General features: G+C 37.3%; 1 protein-coding gene across 2 annotated transcripts in view; it reads right to left on the bottom strand.

Annotated features, from left to right (window-relative positions):
- GALNTL6 (polypeptide N-acetylgalactosaminyltransferase like 6) overlaps window positions 1–22,579 on the bottom strand; it is a 1,204,984-nt gene that overhangs the window by 87,390 nt on the left and 1,095,015 nt on the right. For both annotated transcript variants that reach the window (XM_045880134.2, XM_045880135.3), the window contains one exon: window positions 8,271–8,378. In XM_045880134.2, the coding sequence (XP_045736090.1) occupies window positions 8,271–8,378 (108 nt within the window). The remainder of the gene's footprint in view (window positions 1–8,270; window positions 8,379–22,579) is intronic.

Genomic DNA, 22,579 nt, shown 5'->3' with positions numbered 1-22,579 from the left:
CAAGCACAGTGTCACTGTGCATTTACACATCTTACGGTAAGAAGCTAATTCCACAAAATGAGTGCTTCCCATTAAGGTGCTCCCGTGGCTTCATCATCCCATTGGGGTCCCGAAAGGTGGAGTTAGAAAGTAGCCCGTCGGGCTCCCTCTTGCAAGAGTTGCATTTTTGGTTATTAAGATTATGGCATGCTAAAATATTTAAATTTGCTTAAATTTCAGTAGCTTAATTTTGTAGCAGCAGGGTTCTATTTTATCTAAGCAAGCTTTCTCCTTTCTGAGGCTCCAGTGGAGTTGTGAATGTAGGAAAATGTTCGGTTCTAATGGGGATAATGACAAAAACGCAATTATAATTTCCCCTAGCCCACAAATGGGCTCACCATGTAGTTTCTCAAGTGCTTTGAAAAAAGAAAGCTGTATAAATGCTAACTAATAACATAAAGTGCCAAGGTGCTTTAGGTAGGAGAAGGAGTAGCCAAAAGCAGACTGGAAAAGGTACCATAGGAAAGAGAAAATCATTCCGATTTTAATTTTGTTAAGAATGACAGAGTAAGAGTATGATTAATCATGATGGCTAATTGTCATGTAGATGCCTAGGATCCCCATTTAAATATTATATTTATCCTATAAAATCTTCCAAAGGCTTGGGACATCTGGGTAGCTCAGGTCATGATCTCGGGGTCCTGAGATCCAGCCCTGTGTTGGGTTCTGGGCTCAGCATAGAGTCTGCTTGAGATTCTTTCTCTCCTTCACCCTCTGCCCCTTCCCCATACTCCACTCACACATGCTCCCCGCCCCCACCGCCAAAAAAGTCTTCCAATAGGCTTAACAAAAAACACATGGGAAATATTGGTCCTCACTAGATAGCTCAGGAAATGCTGAATTTTGTCCTTATGGCTTAGAGATTGCTTGTCTCAATGCCAAGCCCCATTTTGCACATTAGAAAGCATTAGCTCCTTGATTCACAGATCATAGCTGAGCTAAACCTGGGGAAGCACTGAGGAATACTTGAAACAATGAAATTAAGCAGAATGCTTTAACTGGTAAATTGATAGCATCTGTGGGAGTTTTTGGGAGGGTACGATATAGAGCAAACGAATAGGAAGAAAATCAAACTAAAAGTTCATTTTGAGAAGCTTTGTGGAAAATTGCTGAGTTTTAAAATAATGTGGTTCTTTTTACCTCACATGTTGTTCTCATGATACTTCACTTTCTGTTTAGTGTTTCTAAACATGTTTGGTATGCAAATTCCATGTTTTACCTCCGTATTTTAAAAAAAATTTAAGGACAATTGTGATTCTGTTGTTATTTGTTAAACAGACAAAACATATGTGGATACTTAAATTCTGATACCACTGGTTTAGGAGTTAAGGGAACAAGTGAGGGTCAAGCAGTGGGAAGTAAGTTTGTGTTTCGTGTTTTTCCCAACTCCTCTGTCTGGGTCCTTGGCAGAGTAGTTTTACTTTGCCTTGTTTTCCTCTTATGCAAAACAAGCATAAAACGTCCAGTGTCCAAAAAAGGGCCATCGTTAAAGGGTGAGTATGAGTGCTCTACTAGTGTCATGTGCCAGAAACTTGTCTCCAGTATGGGGCGATGTCCTTGGTGATGTGACATTCCATTACAAAGGGATGGCCCAATGCTATTGGCTTAGGACATGTAGCATGCTCTATGTGTCTTGATGGTAGGCAATTGATAAATATTGATTGAAAAATTTCTCCAGCCTGAGCCTCTGTTGAGGCTTTAGAGATGACCCTTCTCCTCATAACACGCAATGGACTCTTCATATCTTAAGGATTTATTGACTCATTATCGTCGCATAATAAACTTATGGTTGTTTTCTTTAGGGAGACTCTCATGAAGAATGATGAAATATTATTTATGAAAGATGCTTGGACTTCTTAAATAAATAGCCCCATCTAAAGAGAGGATATTATATTCTAAAATGTGGCCGAGAAGGGAGAGAAGCAAACACATGATTGCAGTATGTGAATCATCTTTAGTTCTGGCCCTCAGTATCAGACAGTCTTATTGCCTTTTTTGTTATATTGTAAGGAAGAGTTAGAGTAGTTATTGTTTTCAGACGAATTGCTTCTGCATGGAAGTCCTAGCCATTTATGCAGACTGAGTCTTTTGGGAAGAATTCATCATTTTCCTGCTTTTTGGGAGAAAGCCCATGATAGGCTGCCATGTCCCTGAACTCAGTGATAGTTTCAGATAATGCACCTAAACTCTATAGTTTTAAGAGGAACAGGAAGAAGTGCTGGCTGCCGTTGATGGCTAAGGTTGTCATGCTACAGCTCCTATTTGCCGGGCAGTTTTATGAGAGTAAACTGATTTACAATCATCAGGGGGAGAAAGGTCAATTTGTGGGAGCAGATTTCTCATTCATCACCATACTTTATAGCCTTGTTGGTGATTTTATTTTCTGATATCAAAGTAGTCATTTTGGTCTTGCTAAAGCTTTTCCTCGACTGATATATTTTTCTGACATAAATGAGGGAGGGCATACGTCAGATCTTGTGTTCTTCCATTTCAGCTGCTTCAGACCAGGATAGCCGACACCAGGGTGAATGATGAGGGGGCACTCACTAATCGACTTGGGGTGGTCTGGCTTTGACATTGAAAACTCCTTCCCCACTCCTCCTCCTCTGTACCTCCCTCCACCCTAATTTCAACAGTCTGAGATGATCTATGGAGTCAGCAGAACCAGATGTCACCAGGGATATGACACCAGACTAATGACAACTTGAGAAATAGGTTAAGAGGTCACTTCATAGCCGACAGAGGCAAAAACCAGCATTCTCCCTCAGACCTCAGGTTTAACCTTCATGCCCATGAAGTATAATAACCATAGGACATCTTCAAAGCTCATGGCATTCTGCCAAGAAACCCTAGGTAAATACATAAGGTGAAAAACATTTGTAACTTGGATGTAGATCACAGTGTGGCCTGTAGGATCATTAAATATTATGTATTAATATAGAACATATATTGCTATGTGTCAAATAATGCTAGATGTGATATATGAGATTTACCTCCTCTTCTCTAAAATCATAATCACAATGATAACATTATAATCTCCACAAAATAATTTATAAATAAGTATCTAAGATACAGATCTCATTCCATAGCGAGGTTAGTTACATTTATTTAACCCTTTGCTCACCCTCGCGGTATTCCGATTGTTATGTAGATTGCTGGACTGGGTGGATGCCACCGGACTTTCATAATCAGGGCCATTAGTTATGAGAAGTTAAAATCTGGGGGGCTTGGATGGCTCAGTCGATTAAGTGTCTGCCTTTGCTCAGGTCATGATCCCTGGGTCCTGGGATGGAGCCCCACATCGGGCTTCCTGCTCAGTGGGGAGGCTGCTTCTCCCTCTCCTTCTGGCCCTTCCCACCCCCCACACTCCTGCATGTGCGCGCACATGCGCTCTCTCTCTCAAATAAATACATAAAATCTTTAAAAAAAAAAGTTAAAGTTTATGTATATCTTGTTCATCATTTATCCTTCCAGGCTCTAGCATAGTGCCTGGCATGAAAAATACTTTTTTTTTTTCAGAAATGAACATTTATTGATATAGAAAATCTGATTTTTGTGGGCTCTCAGAATTCTAGATGGGAAATCTGTGCAAGTCTCCAGAGATCTGGCTCTCCCTGAGCTCATGTAAGGCAGTTGCTTCTCACCCTCCTTATCTAAAACCAATCTGAGCATTTTCCCCCTTCCCCTTCCTCACGTCCCCATTTTGGTACTGATATGATTTTTTCTTAGAAGCCATGATGAAAACCTCATAGCCACATTTGGCCTCTCTCTCACCGCAGTGTGGCAAATCAATAAAAACCTTTTAGGAAATTTTTTTTACAAATGCTTCTTACATTCAAATGTTATTTTCCTTCGTCTTTCTCCCACTAAATATTTACCTGTTGGTTGACCTGTTTTTGCCCCTTTTATTTTTATCCTGGCATTTCCTGCTCAAAAACTATGAGTACCTCCCCACAATTTATAAGAAAAATACACCCTTCTCTGGACACGGGGTCCTCCAGAGTCTGTCTCCAAGGTACATTCCTGGTTTAGCTCCATAGGTCCCAAACACAATCCTTTCTCACTGTCTGTGCCTACTCCTTCCTACAGGTAGGAACTCAGGCTGGAGCCCCCACCCTTCTGCTCCAGCTGCCCCTGTTTACTCCAAGCCTCCCTATGAGGGGCACTATGGTAGGAGGGGTAAACCTTGGCGAGTCCGGTCTCAGTTCACCATCCCAGCTCTGCTCACTTGACATTTAACCTTATCCCTTCTAATGTGAGTTACATTTTCAAGTTCTATAGGCCATCCTTTGCAATCGGATTTTTACGGGGTTTGACTTCTTTCGTTTTATAGCTTTATCTTGCAACTTGGATGATGGTTGCCATAAAATGCAAGATGGTATTTTAGAAAAGAAAATATTATTAATACTATGTCAGTGGCAAACCGCAGAAGTACACAATCCTCTGATTCGCATTCTGTCACACCCCTTGCAAACTTAGAGTGAGGATTGGTTCCAATTTTGTGTCCCATACTGTCCTCCTTTGGAGCTAGGGAGGACAGCTGTGTGAGCCTCCAGGACAGCCCCCCTCACAGTCGGCAGGGCTACCCTTCACTGGCTTGGGATCCTCCTGGGGAAACTCCTTTGGGTAAAGTCGCATCCGTGGGACGACCCTTGTGCTACAGTCAGCTAGTATGTTTATCCATGGGGTGACGGCTCTGCCCCTCTGTCATGTCCTGTTTACAGAGCCACTGATCTCAGATCCAATGGCTTTGACTGTCCCCAAAAGCACTAGCATTCACATAGAAGTCTGTGAGGTGCCAATATGGTTGCTCCTTGGGCAGAGTGTGTGGTTCACCTCACAACCCATCAGAATGAAGGGTCTCCTTGGAGTCTTCCACCCACCTGCCCCTCAGCCACTTCCGCTGTGCAGAGGCTCGGTGGGCCTTTTGCTGGGGAGCTGCTCCCTCTTCTGTGATGAGGACAGTGTCATCTCCAGGAAGGGACAACTGTCACTACAGCCCTGGGGACTGTCTCGTCTCCCTACAACAATAGGGATTAGCATCCCTTCCCTCAGGGACTGGCGGTTCGTTCCTGGTGAAAAGATACTACAACAATGCCCAGTGTACAAACATTGGACTGGATGCCGACTCAGCAAAATATCTAATCGTATTCATGATAAGTGGATACTCTGATTCCCAGAGGAAGGTCAATTGTAAGTCACTATGTCTTGGATTTTTGCATTTTATGGGAACTGACAGAAGGATGCTAATTTTTATTTTTGCCAAATAAGGGCATTAATAAAAATCTATCTTGTATTCTGTCATAAAAAAGGAAAAAAAGTCTCTAATTGCTGCATAAAAAGATATCATTAAATTGAGAATATGTAGCTTTGTGATCCTTTTTTTCTCAGTTCACTGAGGCTGGGTGAAAGCTGGTCCAGGAACTGGCTCTGGGTTACTGGTCCTGAGTTTGGGAACCACTATTCTGTTAAATTTGTTCATTTAATTGAGGTACCCTAGAAGGTCCTCTTTCAATTCAACAGCTATGTTGCCCTCCCTACTCCTCCTCCCTCTACCTATATATATCTTTACAATACGTTTGAACAATTACTTGGTGTCCTGTATTGTCCTCTGATGGTTTCATATATAGCTATCTTGTCTCTTGCAACCAGACTGTAATGCTAGGTAAACAGAAGGCACTAATTATTTGCATTTGTTTCTATAATACACACACTGGTGCACTGTTTAGAGGACTGCAAGCTATTCATACAATTGTGTGTGTGTGTGTGTGTGTTTGGAAGTCAGCTGGAATCCTCAGTTTACATAGGTACACACATAAAATGTGCATGTTTTTGAAAAATTAAAGGAGCTTTGTAAAATAAGAAAATGCACCTTTGGAGTTAAAATCTCCATCTTCTACATTTCCCAGTGAGGCTGGAGAGATTGACTACCCATTGAACAGACATGGCCCTGCATCTGAAGCACCTTTAAAGTCTCTCATCATTTTTGATGATTTAGTAACAACGTAGAGGGTAGCAAGCAGGTAGTTGAGTCTCTCCCACAAAAATCAGAATTGTTTTCTTTATTTAAAATATGATAAAACATTCCTTAGACTGACAGTGGAGCTCCAATATTTATGACTTTCTGATTGCTCTAGCAGTTTAGAAAAAAAAAAAAAAACAACTAAAAATGAGCCCTCAAGTAAAATTTAAGTGGAAAAGATTAAAATTCCTTTTTTTTCATTTGAATGAACACTCACTTATTTGCTGGGAATTTTATGTGCCAGCCCGTTTTCCTATATTTGACAGTCCTTGAAAAAGTATTTACTTTTATATATACTTTTATATACACTGTATATATACTTTTATATACACTGACATAGTATTTAATTTCTTTCTTGAAAATATGTGAACAGTTTTATTTTTTGAAAATATACCCTCTGGACCAGCACAACTTTCCCCTCCAGTTTGTACACACTAATTTTGACTACAAACCAAGCGCACATTCCATCCATCTGGCAAATGAATGATGCAGAGTGGGGCACAAATTGGGCGCATTTGAGTGGGTGAAAGTGACAAGTGACAACATCATTATCTTTGGGGTAGTTTAACCTGCTGTGATTTATGATATCCACATGGCTGATTTGTGATAATGTGCTCAAAACTGGACCTTTTAGTGAATTCTTGTTGTTTTCCTGAATGAGCTTGGAGATTCATATGTGTTAAGCCTTATGACAAGATTCAATCATATGTCATTGTCCAAGATGCAGCTCTTTAACTGCTTTATGATTTTGTGATTTTTTTTTTTCAAAGAGCATATTTTTGCAGCTACTTAGTGGAGTACGCTACTAATCTTTTGAAGAGGGCGTAATAATATGACTATTTCCCTTCAAGGTGTATGTGAGGTAACTTCATGACTATTAATTCAAACTGTTATAAAAAAGATTATGGATGTGGCTTAAGGAAATGGACAGTGTTGACAATCTCAGAAAGGCAGTAAGAAAGAATCCTCTTCCCCCAAAAGACTCACTAGAAATGAAAATTTTTTTATACTTCACTGAAATGTTTAAGTTTTAGTTAGACAAACCTGTAGCATTTTCTAGTCTTAGTTTTTCCTGGTTAATTAATCCTTTCAACTAATATTTGTCGAGTGTCTATCAAGCTTTGTTCGAGGTGTTGGGAGTGTAGTAGCAAATAAAACAGAGAAAACACTATGCCTTTGTGGGGTTAATATTTCTAATGAAACCCGATGAACTCGTTTACATTTTAAAGAAGCTTGTGAGCTTATTGAGCTTTCTAGAAAAGACTCAAATAGTTATATATTGCAGCCATACTAGTAAAAGAACGAAAATGAATAATTCAAGATTAGATTCCTAGGAGAACACTGTGTGAAGCCATGTGGCAAAACCACCTTTTTTTTTTTTTTTCCCTCCTAGATTTTGCATCTCTGCGGTGGCAGGTACATACTGTGGTGAATACAACTAACCCAGCTCTAGAGACAGTCACATGGAAAACAGAAATTGTCAGGATTATTTCACGAAAAGTATCATGACTTTCTCCCAAATATGTATGAGAACATTCTAAAATGCAGAAGAAAAAAGCATCCTTTCATTTAGCCTATGAAAAAGGTTTTATTTGAAACAGTATCTGAAAAAACATCTTGCAACTGGCCAAATTTGGGATTTTGGGGATAGGATAAAATTTTAGGCAGAGCTGGCCCTAGTTGCAAATGAGAAGGCAGAGTTTGGGCAACCGCTTCTCTCTGTCTTGTTTCTCCATCTGACTTTTTATGGATCCTGTTACACTCCATGAAGGGGAGCAGGGGGAGTTCTGAAGACCTGGGTTTAAACCCCTCCTCTGCTATTTATCATTCATTTGCGCATAAACAAGCCACCTGGCAAGCCCCAGTTTTCATCTACAGAATAAGGCTAAGACTATCAATCTCAAAAGGAAGAGGTAAAGATGAAATATAATGTATGTGAAAGTGTTTTGAAATAATTAAACACAAGAATTAGCATTAATAGTTAATAGTTCCTTAAGGAATGGAAATAAAACTCTGAGGAACACAGAAACGGTTTATATACTAAAGCCTGTCAAATGGAATGGCAAGTGGTGGAGTTTTTATTTTAGTCATTTGTTTCTATCAGACAGTGCCTGTCCGTCTGGGTCACAAATTATACCATGTATGAGGCTGCTTAGTCTGCCTACAGGAAGCCCTATCAAGCCCAACTTATTCTGACCCCGTTACTCACTCTTGCCAGGCTGGTCCCAGATGGAACTTTATAAGGAACGTACTTCCTGTAGATATGACCAACTCTAGAACATGGGACATCAAACATTTCTCCTCCACACATCCAAACCTAAAGAGAGGAAATTTAAAAGTATAACGAAAGAGAACAGCACACCACAGATAAAAAAAGGAATCATTAGTAAGAATCATAAAAAATAATCTTAGAGTCACTCGGTCTCTAAATTAATAATTTCTATTTATCATAAAAGGTTAACCAAGAAAAAAAAAACTCACATTTTTCAAAACCTAGATTCATAACAGTATAGAACCAAAATACTAGTTCAGTAAAGTCTAATTTCCATAGACAGCACGTTGGCGTATTTTTATTCTAGTAGAATTTGTTCACAAATATTACATTGCAGTGACATTTAATGCTTAGATATTTTCTTATTTATACAGCTATTTGTTTTGACAATCTTGTGAAATCATTTGAAGAAATAGCATTGGAATTTAAGTGGCAATTCAAAATTTTAGAATATAAAAAATGGAATTTTAAAAATAAGTGAATGAACTAAGGAACGCTGACCTATCCATACTTTAAGTGACATCTAGATTCTGAAACCTTCAATAGAAGGTTTCAATAAAAATCACTGTTGCTTTCTAATTTCTCCTACCCTTGATATTTTCTTAGATACAGAAAAAAATTGGTTATTGATGTGGACTCAGGAAATATTAAACGCAAGGTATATGTTAAGATGCTGTATTTGTATATGGTGACAAAAATTAATTGTTTTTTTATCATGACTATCCACTTAATCATGGTTTTATAATTTTATAATTTTATAATTTTACACCCTTAATCATGGTTTTATATAACAGAGTACTTAGCTATCAAAGGAAAAATTATGGAAACAAAATGCCGGCATCCTATATACTAGATTTTTAGCTATTTTCATTTCAAGAAAAAGTTTAGAAAAGAGTTAGATACTATCATGGTTAGTTTATATGTCACTTGGCTGCACCACAGTGCCCAGATACTTGGTCAAACATTATTCTGGATGTTTCTATGGAGGTGTTTTTTTTTTTTTTTTTTTTTTTTTGATGAGATTAACATTTAAATTGGACTTTGAGTAAAGCATTACATCCTCTGTAATGTGGGTGAACCCCATCCAATCAGTTGAAGACCTTACTGGAACAAAGACTGACTTCTCCCTAGCAAGAAGGAATTCTGCCAGCTGATTGCCCTTGGAATTGAACTGCAGCTCTTCCCTGGGTCTTCAGTCTGCCAGGCTTCCCTGCAGATTTTGGATTTACCAAGCCTCCTCAATCACGTGAACCAGTTCCTTAATACAAATATCTCTCTTAATATATACATATGCCATTGGTTGTTTCTCTGGAGAACCTTTACTAATACAGACATACAGCTTGTTTTAAAGTATAATATTGAAAGAGAGAAAGAAAGATATTTATATCTTAACTTATATTTGCTTCCAACTTCTTTCACTAAGATGACTGACACCCCAAGTGAGACCAGTAAATAAATAGTGATTAGGGTGATAGAAATCCAAGGGGAAGGCAATTCGATTACTAAAACAATACTCAGTTGCTCTAAATAAGTTCAGGACTACTCATTGTATTAATTTCAACTTAATGGGAAATTTATTGATCTTTTGAATCAAGACATCACAAGTGTGCATAGGTGGTATGAAGCTGGTGGGGGCAGTGAACATTCTAAACACTAATACCAACATCTGGAAAGATCTTGAGAGACTGGAGCTATATTAGATTAAACATAAAAAGGGTAAACATAAGGTCTTTGTATCTAAAAATATCAACCCTTCCAGAACAGGATGGGGTGGAAAAAGATTGAGTAGCATAAAACACACATTATCAGCATAATATGGAGAGGTTGAGGAGTAAGGGTCTGCATCTATCTGTCTGAAGTCTTATGCCAATTTCTGAGTAAATACTTTATATTCCCTTCTAAAAAGAATTACCAAAGTGAGAAAGGGATGCAAAGTGTGTTTTAACAGAAGTAACGAAAAGAACTGGAGATATGAAGTCTTATTAGAGAAACCTTTTTTAAATATTTGAAGATCCTAGTATTTGGAAGAGATGTTCTGTAGAACTGCAAAGAGATGGGATTAATAGGATAGAGCTATAAAAAGACAGATTTCAACTCAGTGGAAGGCAGAACTTTCTAATAGAATGATTAAAGATGAAATGGACCTGTACCTCTGAAACAAAGAATACATTATATGTTTAAAAAAAAAAAAAGAAGATGGCAGGAAGGGAAGAATGAAGGGGCAGAAATCGGAGGGGGAGACGAACCATGAGAGACTATGGACTCTGAGAAACAAACTGAGGGTTCTAGAGGGGAGGGGGGTAGGGGGATGGGTTAGCCTGGTGATGGGTATTAAAGAGGGCACCTATTGAATGGAGCACTGGGTGTTATATGCAAACAATGAATCATGGAACACTACATCAAAAACTAATGATGTAATGTATGGTGATTAACATAACATAATAATAATAAAAAAAAGATAAAATGGGCTTCCTGCGTCACTAGTTGTGTTGAAATCTGTAGTAGATGACGCTTTGGAGAGAAGTATATAACTTTGAGTGGACAGTTGACCTAGATGATATAATAAGAGTTAGCATTTATGAGTATGTATTGTGCCCTTTTCCATTTAATGCTCACAACTCAATGATAGACTTTACTATTTGCCCTAATTATATAGGTGGGGAAGTGGCAGTCCAGAGTCTGTGTAACTTGCCCAAAGCCATATAATGGGCCACCTGCAGAATGGAGATTTGAATCCTAGTAGTCTAACTCCAATGCCCATATGGTTAATCAATATACTATCTATAGTCAGCAAGCTTTGTCTATAAATGTCATAGTAAATATTTTGGGCTTTTCAGGTCGTATGGTCTCTCTTGCAAAAGCAACTCTAGCACAGCTAGCTATATTTCAATAAAACAGGCAAAGGGCCAAAGTTTGGTGGCCGCCATTCTGTAAGTTACAAAGTCCTTTCAAATGCTGAAATTCAGTGATTCTAAGATAATATATGTGGGACATTGTATTATCCCAAACTGGACACCATAATATCTCCCATTGCACGTACTCCTCCTACAGTGTAACCTTGGTACCTTTCTTGTATTGGTTTGATACGGTTTCAGATCCACTGTTTATGACTTAAGTGAAGTTGTTTTTTTGCTTCTGTATTATGGACATCACCAAACACTTCTTTATTTTGTTCAATCTTCCAATGGCAATGTCCATTTCAGAAGGAATATGCATATCCCAACGCACTAGAGAGATGTGTTTAGGGGGCAGTGTGACAACATGGTTTTTTAGGAAAATGCAGCTGTTGTGGCATTTATCAAATTCTTCATCTGTTCTGAAGGATGTGGCTCACATTTTCAAAAGACATTTCCTGGTAGGATCATCTGATGATTTCTTAAAAACAAACCAAAACTATGGCATTATCATGCCTGAGTATCTAATTCTTGGAGAAATGTTTTAAATTCACAAATACTGTGTCTTCCTTTGACAACATAAATATTTTCAAGCAATGTTATTTTACTCATGAATGAACACAGAGCATTTTTTTCATAATGTAGTTCAAATTGACTGAATAATTGAATCCTTGCTTTATTTTTTAAAATCACTTCTCAATATCAGCTACAAACTGGAATTTAGACATAGAGAACATTAAATTAAATGGAATCATACAATTATACCGGTCATGAGAAATATGAAATTAGTTTCAGTAAGAAATTGATTGTCAGAGGATAGTAAGGGAATATTATTATCAGGTATAAGACAAAACATAATATACTATATGGAAACGGTGATATAAATTCTCAAAAAAATTTGTATGTGTTTATTTACTTCAAAACCTGCTATCGCTCTGACATTATTTCCTACTCTTCTTTCCATCCCCCTCTCTGCTCAAGCCATTTTGGCTTCCTTTCTGTCCCCCCAATATGCCAGATACCCGCCCACCTTAGGGCCTTTGTACTGGGCTGTTCCCTCTGTTTGAAATTGTCTTCTAGATCTCCACATGGCTAAATCCTTCATCTCTTTCAAGTCTTAGCTCCAAATCCTTTTGCCCCAAACACCCTCTCATCCTTCACTCTGAGTCCTCATCACTCTCTCCTCCTTCTGTCCTCACAGCCCATCTCACTCCAGGAGATACCTCATGGATTTACTATGTTATTACTTATCTGTCTCTCTCTCCAACAAAGATAAAAGTCTTTCTGTCTTTTATTGAGTGATGTATCCTAAGCACATAGGACAATGACTGACACAGAGTTGGTGCTCTGTAAGTATTTATTGAATACTTAAATGAACTATTGGTTTATTGATATAAAGTGAGATTAATTCCAGACAACTGAGTTACTTAATGATATCCCACTATTTAGCTGCCATTAAAAATAAAATAAAAATAATGCTGTGATCTCTAGTATATACAAAGTTCAAGGTAATAAGCTATCCTGAATTTATTTTCATTCATATCTGGATTATTATAAAATAAAGAAATGGCTAATGTTAAAAATACAACATATTATGTATAAATAAGTAATTACATTTCTGGGACTGGAAAATAACTTTCTAATTGTATGGCATGTCTTGGGTGGACTAAGTTTGAAAAACTTAAGATTAGATAATCAAGCACTTAACCATCTATCTAGAAATTAAGATATTGTTAACCTAAAAAGCTTTGGTGTGTAGATATTGAAAAGGGCCATGTCTGTCATCAAGCTATTCTTATGGGTTAGATGGAATAAGAATTGCACCTTTGGTTTGACTTGATCTAAGGGAGATACACCCATACACACCATTGCTTTGCTTTATTCTTAGAAACTTGGGTGCTGGGGTTGTTCTTTGAAATCAGGAGAAAAAAGAACAATTTATTTTGACCTTTTTTGACTCTCATTTTCTATTTGTTGATCAGAATATAATAAAAGCAGAAATTGGAAGATGTATCTACAGTCTTTAATGAGGACATGGTAGTTCCTAGTCTCAGGGGAAAAGCTCTCATTTCTTGAACCATCTGCTTAGGATTTTTTTCGAAGTAAGAAATGCTCTGTTATGTCAGTATAAAAAAAGATTGTACCCGAACTATCTTGCACTTAATGAGCTTTTAAGAGGTCTGGGAAGGGATAGCAGGGCTTCAGAGGGTACCTTGTTCAGATCATTGCTTTGAAGGTGCAGTGTTCATATTTTGCAGTAACACTTAGCAGTTTTAAAAACAGTGATTACGGTGGGGACTGTAACAAAAAATCCAGATATATCACTTATTGTTTTATTCAAAACATTAAGTCTTGGGGAAGACAGAACAAACTTGAACATCTTAAAAGTGCTTTTTAGATAAAATATTATGGCTAAGGACATAATCCCTCATTTCCCTTAATTCATTATTTTACAGTTTAGAAGGTTCATTAGAGGCAAAGTGTTTGCTTTTTTAAAAAAAGATTCCATTTATTTATTTATTTATTTATTTATTTATTTATTTATTTGAGAGAGAGCGATAGCTCGCACATGCACCCGAGCATGAGGTGGGGGGAGGGGCAGAGGGAGAGCGAGAGAGAATCCTAAGCAGACTCCTTGCTGAGCCTGGAGCCTGACCTGGGGTTTGATCTCACGACCCTGAGATCATGACCTGAGCTGAAACCAAGAGTTGGATGTTCAACCGACTGAGCCATCCAGGTGCCCCAAAGTGTTTGCTTTTTAACATTATTTCCATATGTCTCCAGATTTTGAGTCTATTGCTTAAATTTTCTGGATTCATCATCTGCTAAAAATAAATGTAAGTTCTTTAAAAACTTAAAAATTGGCTTTCTATATTAGAACAACTTTTTTTTTGAAGGTGGAGGGAACTGTCCAAATATGTGCTTCTCCTTTGTCCCTCAGTTAGGCTGTCAATCATAATAGCTTCCTAACGGCAGGCGCCATTCCTTTCTTTCTTTCTTTCTTTCTTTCTTTCTTTCTTTCTTTCTTTCTTTCTTTCTTTCTTTCTTTCTTTCTTTCTTTCTTTCTTTCTTCTTTCTTTCTTTCTTTCTTTCTTTCTTTCTTCTTTCTTTCTTCCTTCCTTCCTTCCTTTCTTTCTTTCTTTCTTTCTTTCTTTCTTTCTTTCTTTCTTTCTTTCTAGAACTACTAATTATTTATTGTACTGAATACAAGTCTCTTGAGGGAAATTTTGTAGAAAAAGGAACACTGTGTCTTAGAAATCTGCCAATCCAGTTGATTCACCAAAGTCAAATTTAAAAATATTGATTATAACTTGATTTTTCAAGTTACAAGTTTTTATTTAAATTCTAGTCAGTTAACATATGGTGTAATATTGGTTTCAGTAGAATTTAGTGATTTATCACTTACGTATAACACCCAGTGCTCATCACTACAAGTGCCCTTCTTAATACTCATCACCCACTTAACCCGTCCCCCTGCCCACTTCCCCTTCAGCAACCCTCAGTTTGTCCTCTGTAGTTAAGAGTCTCTTATAGTTTGCCTCCCTTTCTTTTTCTTCCCATCCCTTATGGTTCATCTGTTTTGTTTCTTAAATTCCACATACGAGTGAAATCATATGATATTTGTCTTTCTCTGATTGACTTGTTTCGCTTAACATAATACACTCTAGCTCTGTCCACATTGTTGCAAATGGCAAGATTCCATTCTTTTTGATGGCTGAGTAATATTCTATTCTATATATATATACATATATACATATACATATATATGTGTATATATATATACACACACACCACATCTTCCTTATCCATTCATCAGTTGGTGGACATTTGGGTTCTTTCCATAATTTGGCTATTGTTGATAATGCTTCTATAAACATTCGGGTGCATGTGCCCCTTTGAATCACTATGTTTGTATCCTTTGCGTAAATATCTAGTAGTGTAATTGCTGGGTTGTAGGGTAGTTCTATTTTTAACTTCTTGAGGAATCTCTATACTGTTTTCCAGAGTGGCTGCCCAGTTTGCATTCCCACCAACAGTGTAAGAGGGTTCCCCTTTCTGTGCATCCTCGCCCACATCTGTTGTTTTCTGTGTTGTTAATTTTAGCCATTTCTGACAGGTGTGAGGTGATATCTCATTGTGGTTTTGATTTGTATTTCCCTGATGATGAGTGATGTTGAGTATCTTTTCGTGTGTCTGTTAACTATCTTATATATCTTCATTGGAAAAATGTCTAGTCATGTCTTCTGCCCATTTTTTTTTTTAAGATTTTATTTATTTATTTGAGAGAGAGAGAGAATGAGAGAGAGCACATGATAGGGGGGAGGGTCAGAGGGAGAAGCAGACTCCCTGCCGAGCAGGGAGCCCGATGCGGGACTCGATCCAGGGACTCCGGGATCATGACCTGAGCCGAAGGCAGTCGTTTAACCAACTGAGCCACCCAGGCACCCGTTCTGCCCATTTTTTAACTGGATTTCCTTAACTTTTTCAGTTTGTTTTCAGGCGTGTGTCTCCAATTTCCCCTTTCCTCTAAGTTAAGCTGAATTGGGTTTTTGTCTTCTAGTAAGGTGAAGAATCCCCCCCCCCCCCAAAAAAAACCCTCTCTAGTGTCTAGGAGTGCCAAGGGTGGACTTTGAAACAAGCACATTAGTCAAAAACTACTCAGATGACTTGTGATTACAATAGAAACTTTGGAGAAGGCAAGGTTCTTCTAAGCTTCAGCTGATCGGAAATTACATTTTTTTTTAGGATTTTTCAATATGAAGAAATTTCATCAAAAATAAAAAATGTGAGCACTCTTCAAGTCCCATAGTGGCATTTGCATGTTATTTTTATCTTGGGGAGAAATTGATACACTTTTATGATAATGGAACAGTGGAAAGAACACATGTACAGGGGTTTGAATTGAGCAGGTTACTCCCCTTTTCTCATTGTCCTGTTGTCATCTTCTATCAAGTTGGGGTCATGTGTCTACTTCATAAGGTGGTTGCAAGGACTGAGTTAAGTAATACACACAGCACCCTAAGTGGCCCATAATAGGTGCTCAAGAATGGTGGTCACATGATATAGTCTACCTACTGGTGAAACTTTATTCTTCTGGTATATTGAGTCTCTGTGGGGTGGTGGTTGTGTACCGCTTGTTGACCTCTATGAGAGGGGTCAGGGCATATGACAACTTGCAAGTCTGTGAACATGTGTGTGTGAGAGAGGTAGAGATTGTATTCTCAATTGCCACTCTCACAATTTGGAGAAGGGAGGCAAGTTGTGGATCAATTTATGCTGGCCTTTTGTGTTGCAGGTTGTTGACCCTGATGTAGAGTATACAAATCAAATTCTTATACCTCTACAGTTAATGTGTATATATACTCTGAGGCTCTCTATGCTATCATTATTGGGATTTGGGGTGAAGGGCTTGAGAATTGTAAGAATTTTTTGCTAACTTTCTATACTTTTTTATAGCTGGAGGGCAGGCTTACTTGCTTGATGCAGATTTACCCACCAGAAGCATTAGAGTGATTAGATTATATTTTCTTTTTCTCGTTAGGGAAAAATGGCAACCAGAAAAATATAAAAACCTGAAAAAAATGTCAATATTAGAAAACAATTTCAACAGAAAGTCAAATTGACCTTAACACAGGTACTGAATGCTGTGTAAATTGTTGTATTTTGCTCACTTTACAACTGTCTATAAAAGCTAAAATAAAATTAAACAGGGAATTAGGAAAATGCCATCAGACATAAAGGAAGTTACAACTGGGAGGAATTCAGACTTGCCGCTAGGCTTATATCTAATGGACATAAAATTTGACTTGAAAATGCTCTGTTACACCTGAGGTACCTTTTGTTGGGTAATTGAAATGAATCTCAGACTGGCTTGTGAGACATTTAACAGCTGTTTCTGTTTATCTTTGAGTTTCTGAATGGGTTTAGAGTCATTTTAATATTTTCTTTGGAAAATCAATTCTGGGCATGTTGAATTAAAGTGATTATTTTTATGTCACCTGGGCTAAATATTGTAGGGAAAAAACCCATAGGAACAACTCCAGATATTTTTTTGTGTATCTGAAGGTATAGTGTGCCATAAAAAGGCTTCTGTTACATTTTAGATACCAACTGCCACTATACTTTGAGGTACTTTGCAGGCTCAAAAGTAAGAAGAGACCTCTAATATGCTATCGCATAAAAGCAATGAGAAGGTATATAAAATATTTTAGAATCATCCTTGGCATAAAAAGGATTTCTAATGAGCACATTTTATAAGGCTGAATTTATTTCTAACAAAACCATTTGTACAAAGCATCATCACGATAGTTTATATAGAGATGGCTTAAGGGAAAAAGTACATTTCTAAAATGCGATTGAGTTGTACCTTCTAGGGAGGCAAATAAACTATTTTAGGAGTATAAATTAAACACCCTTGGAGTTTTTTGTATTTTCAGACTACTGTGGAGAAAGTAAGAAATGCTTATTAATTAAAAGTATAGATTCTTCGCTAGTGTACTAGATGTTAGTGCTGGGAACCAAGGTTAGGGAGATTAGCAAGCATGGGGACTGGGGGACAGGGGACTGGGGGGAAAAATCCTCTTTGGGATGCTGGTGTGTCATTATTTTGTAATTTCTCCCATGAATCTGTGAGTCATGTAATACATGAAATATTTGCTGCAGATAGTGGTATGATGGCAGCTGGATAAAAGACATTCAAGGCTGGAGGAGACAGGGTGAGAGGAAAATGAAGCTCCCTGGGGTCCAGACCCATGGAAGGGAAGCCAAGGCTGAGAACACACTGAGTGAATTGCAGATTCTCTTTGCCCAAGGGTTTTCTAGTGGGACCTCTAAAGGTCTTTGCTTTAGCTTAGAAATTTTGGCCTATCTGTATCTGGGATTTGTCTCTAGAGTTTGTATTTAAGGAATCCTGACATCCATGTAAATATATATTAACATATTAATGCAGATTTGGATGTATTTTAAAGGTCTTTCTGAGCACCCAATCTATGCTCACCCCGATACCACCAAAGCCCTGACCACCCAATCTAAACCCTTTCCGCTAAGAGGATAGCAGAACCAGGGGCCTGTAAAAGCCCAAAGAGACTCTCTATGAGTACCCAGTCAGGTATCAGGTTTAATATGGTAGACATGGGGGACCTATAAACAGTGCAGCCCATCCACCCCATCCCCCCACCTCGGCACATAGATGCAAATATTTTTAAAACATTATGCCAGTCAAATATAACCATCTCTATTCTGGGACTCTTTGTAATATTGGTTGGCTTGTTTCCTTTTAGCATTTACAAATGTCAGAAATTATCTTGCTTATTTATTCTCTTATTTATTTATAATCTGTCTCCCCTCACACTGCATCCCATGAGATAGAAAACTTGTTGTTCTTGTTGATTATTATATTCTCAGGGTCTGGCACATAGTAGGTTTTCAATAAATATTTGCTGGATATATGAATACATCTATGAATGTTGTCTGCATATGAAACTACATATTGTAATTTTATCATTTTTATTTTTATTTATTTATTTTTAAAGATTTTATTTATTTATTTGACAGAGAGAGAGAGCACAAGTAGGGGGAGAGGCAGCAGAGGGAAGAGAGAGGGAGAAGCAGGCTCCTCACTGAGGAGGGGAACCCAGTACGGGGCTCGATCCCAGGACTCTGGGATCATGACCTGAGCCGAAGGCAGATGCTTAATGGAATGAGCCACCCAGGTGCCCCTACATATTGTAATTTTATAAGTACTTACATATATACTATAGCTTATATTATATAATTATATATTTATATTATATATAAATTATGAAATATAAATAATAAAATTTATCTTCCCTTATTTAATTTTTGTACATATTTTCTGTACCTTGCTTTTTTCACTTAGCAATAGCAATACTATTCTATAATAGTAAAGATAAAGCTGTTGCATTCTTTATAAAGGCCACATTGTCACTAGATAATAGTTAATTTAATCAGTCTCTTATTGACACATATTTTAGTTTTCCATTTTTTTCATCAATAAAAACAAGATTGAGATAAATATCCTTGGATGTGTGTCAATACTCATAGGTGGGAGTCTTGCTGTGTGTTATGTGACTAGAAATGAAATTGAGCCAACACAAATGCACAATGAAAATTTTGTAGAATATATTCTAATTGCTCCCCGTAGAGGGCATATAATGTTTTACTATGTAATTGGCCATGTTTGAGAGTGTCTGTCTCTTTTCCTACACCCTGTCAAAGTTTTAGATTGTTGCCAATCTAATAGGTGTTATCAAAGTATTAGATTGTTGCCAATCTAATAGGTAAAAATATATCATTATAGTTCTAATTTACATTTTTCTTATCATAATTGAAGATGAGTAACTTTTGATATTTAGGAGTCATTTATATGTCCTTTTTTGTGAGCTGTCCTAATATTTTTTTTCTATTTTGCTTTCCAAAACTATTTAATCTTATTGATTTGTAGTTGGTCTTTATGTATTAAAGAGTATTAGTTGCAAATAATTTTACTCAGATTGCTGTTTGACTTTTGTGTGTTTCTTCCATGCAGAATTTTTACGCGGATGAATTAATCTTTTCTTTCATTGTTTCTAGTGGATTTTTTATTTGTTTTTTTAAAGTCACACTTAGGAGGCTTTCCCCATTCCAGTTCTTCCAGGATTTTTGTAGTTCTTACATATTTTCATTTTTAATATTTAAAATGGTTTATCCTCTTGGGATCTATTTTTGTATGAAGTGTAATATAGGTATCCAACTTACTTTATTTTTCTCCAAAGGTGTAGTTGTCCTATACTATTTACTAAGAAATCAGCTATCTTCCTCTTGATTTGAAGTGTTAAGTCTATCTTATACTAAATTCCCATATTTATCTGGATTTATTTAAATTCTGTGCCAAAGATATCTGTCTATTCATTCAAATTTTATTTTATATTTTATTATCAGGTATGATTAACTCCCTATCATTGTTTCCCCAGAACTTTTCTTATTATTCTATTCCTCTGTTTCGCCTTATGAAGTAGAAGCAGTGTGTCTAGCCACCCCCCAATAAAATTCATGTTACCACTTTTTTTTTTTTTTTTTTGCGAGAGAGACAATGAGAGACAGAGAGCATGAGAGGGAGGAGCGTCAGAGGGAGAAGCAGACTCCCTGCTGAGCAGGGAGCCCGATGCGGGACTCAATCCCGGGACTCCAGGATCATGACCTGAGCTGAAGGCAGTCGCTTAACCAACTGAGCCACCCCTTGGGGAGGATTATCTTCTTTATGAATTTTCATGTATTTAAGTCTTGTGTGTCCCTCAGCAGCATTATAATCTTTCTTCATGAGGTCTAGGACATTTCTTAAGTTTACTCCTAGCTATTTTTCCCCCTACTACTGTAAATGATGTCTTCTTTTGGGGTTGTTGTTTCTATATGTAAAGGCTATTGTTTTCTATATATTTACACACACACACACACATACCCCACATAAACATTTCACCCAGGCAACTTACTAAATTTCTTCTTTGTTTGCAGTAGTTTTTTAGTTGATTTCCCTTGCATTGTTCAGGTAGGTATAGGGCGATATTATCTGCAGTTAATGAAAAATTTCACTCCTCCCTTCCAATTTTTATGTCTTATATCATTTCTTGTCTAGTGGAATTGTCTACTATCTCCCAGAATAATATTAAGTGACATTAAATAGTAATTTAATTCCTACAGGCTTCTCTTTAAGCTAGCTGATGGTTTTTGAGTTGAGTTACAGCCATTATACAAATATATATTTATATTTAATTTTGCCAAGTATTAAGTATTTTGTTCAAAGGTGGATTACAAAGTTTATCAAATGCCTCTATATTACCTGTGGAGATGACTACACCTTTAAAATTTACTATTAAGGTGAACTATGTTAATACATGTCCCAATACTGAGACATATCCATCAAAGCTGCACTTATTTTGGTGTATTAACCTTTGAATAGCTATTTTATTGTGTGATCTTTTATTATTATTTTTTAATGTTGGACTTTACAAGTAAAATATGTGTACTTTTCTATCATTTTGTGCTACCTTGGTCAGAATTTGCTATCAATATTATGCATTGATATTACATATTGGTTTTATAAGCAATTGGAAAGATTTCTTTCTTTGCTAATATTAAAGAACAGTTTTTGGCGTGCCTTGGTGGCTCAGACGGATGCCTGGGTGGCTCAGTCAGTTAAATGTCTGCCTTCGGCTCAGGTCATGATCCTGGGGTCCTGGGGTCGAGTCCTGCGTTGGGCTCCCTGCTCAGCGGGGAGCCTGCTTCTCTTTCTACCCCTCCCCCCTACTCATGATCTCTCTATCAAATAAATAAATAAATAAATACTCTTAAAAATAGAAAGAACAGTTTTTGGGAAACATTGCAGTACGGGTTCTTTAAAGACTTGTAAGAAACTGATAGCATTTGGTTCTTTATTTTTTGGAGGAGATAGCACTTTGACGACTTTCTCTATTTCTTCTATGGTCATTGGGCAGCATGATAGGTAGAATCTGAGATGCTCCCAGTCTCCCCCAAAATCCTACACCATGGTGTATGTGCCCTTGTATAATCTCCTCCCTTTGTGTGTGGGAGAAACTGTGACCATGATGAATTTTATATTTGTAATTAGGTGACATTATGAGACAAAGATGAAAGGATTTTGCAGATAGGATTATTGTCCCAATTTAGTTGACCTTGAGTTAATCAAAGGGAGATTATCCTGGGGGGGAGGGTCTAACCTAACACCTGAGTCCTAAAAAGGACTGAGGGAAAGGATAGGAAGATTTTAAATATGAGAGAAATTCTACTGGTGGCCTTGAAAAAGTAAGCTACCATGTTGTGAGAGGGCTTCAGAGGGGGCCGCATGGTATCATGTGACAGCCAGCACAGTGGGGAGTTCAGTCCCACAACCACAAAGAAATGGATTCTGCCAACAACCTGAGGGAACCTGAACACAGATCTTTTCTTAGCTGAGCCTGTGAATAAGAACAGAGCTGGCTGAAAATTTGATTTCAGCCTTGTGAGATCCTTAGCAAGAAGCTCCACTGAAATATCCTGGACTTCCAACCCAGAGGCTGTGAGAAAATTGTGTTTTAAAGCCACTAGGTTTGTGGTAATTTGTTATGTAACAATAGAAAAGGAATATAGTCAGTTCAGATTTTTTTTTTTCTTTTTGGACTTCAGTTTTGTCGTTTACATTTTATTGAAAATCATCCATTTCACTCACAATCTTAACCTTATTTGTCTAGAATTGAGCTGAATAATCTCCTAGAATTATTTAAATTTTTTCTAAATTTGTGCATTTTCCCATTATTGTTTCATAGTTTGTGTATTATTTTCTTTCTTTTTTAATGGCCA

This window comes from Mirounga angustirostris, unplaced genomic scaffold (genome assembly GCF_029215605.1).
Source record: "Mirounga angustirostris isolate CCGP_5_RB_7025 unplaced genomic scaffold, mMirAng1.0.hap1 SCAF_2, whole genome shotgun sequence".
NCBI classification, from domain to species: domain Eukaryota; kingdom Metazoa; phylum Chordata; class Mammalia; order Carnivora; family Phocidae; genus Mirounga; species Mirounga angustirostris.
This window is presented reverse-complemented; position numbering and strand designations above follow the sequence as displayed.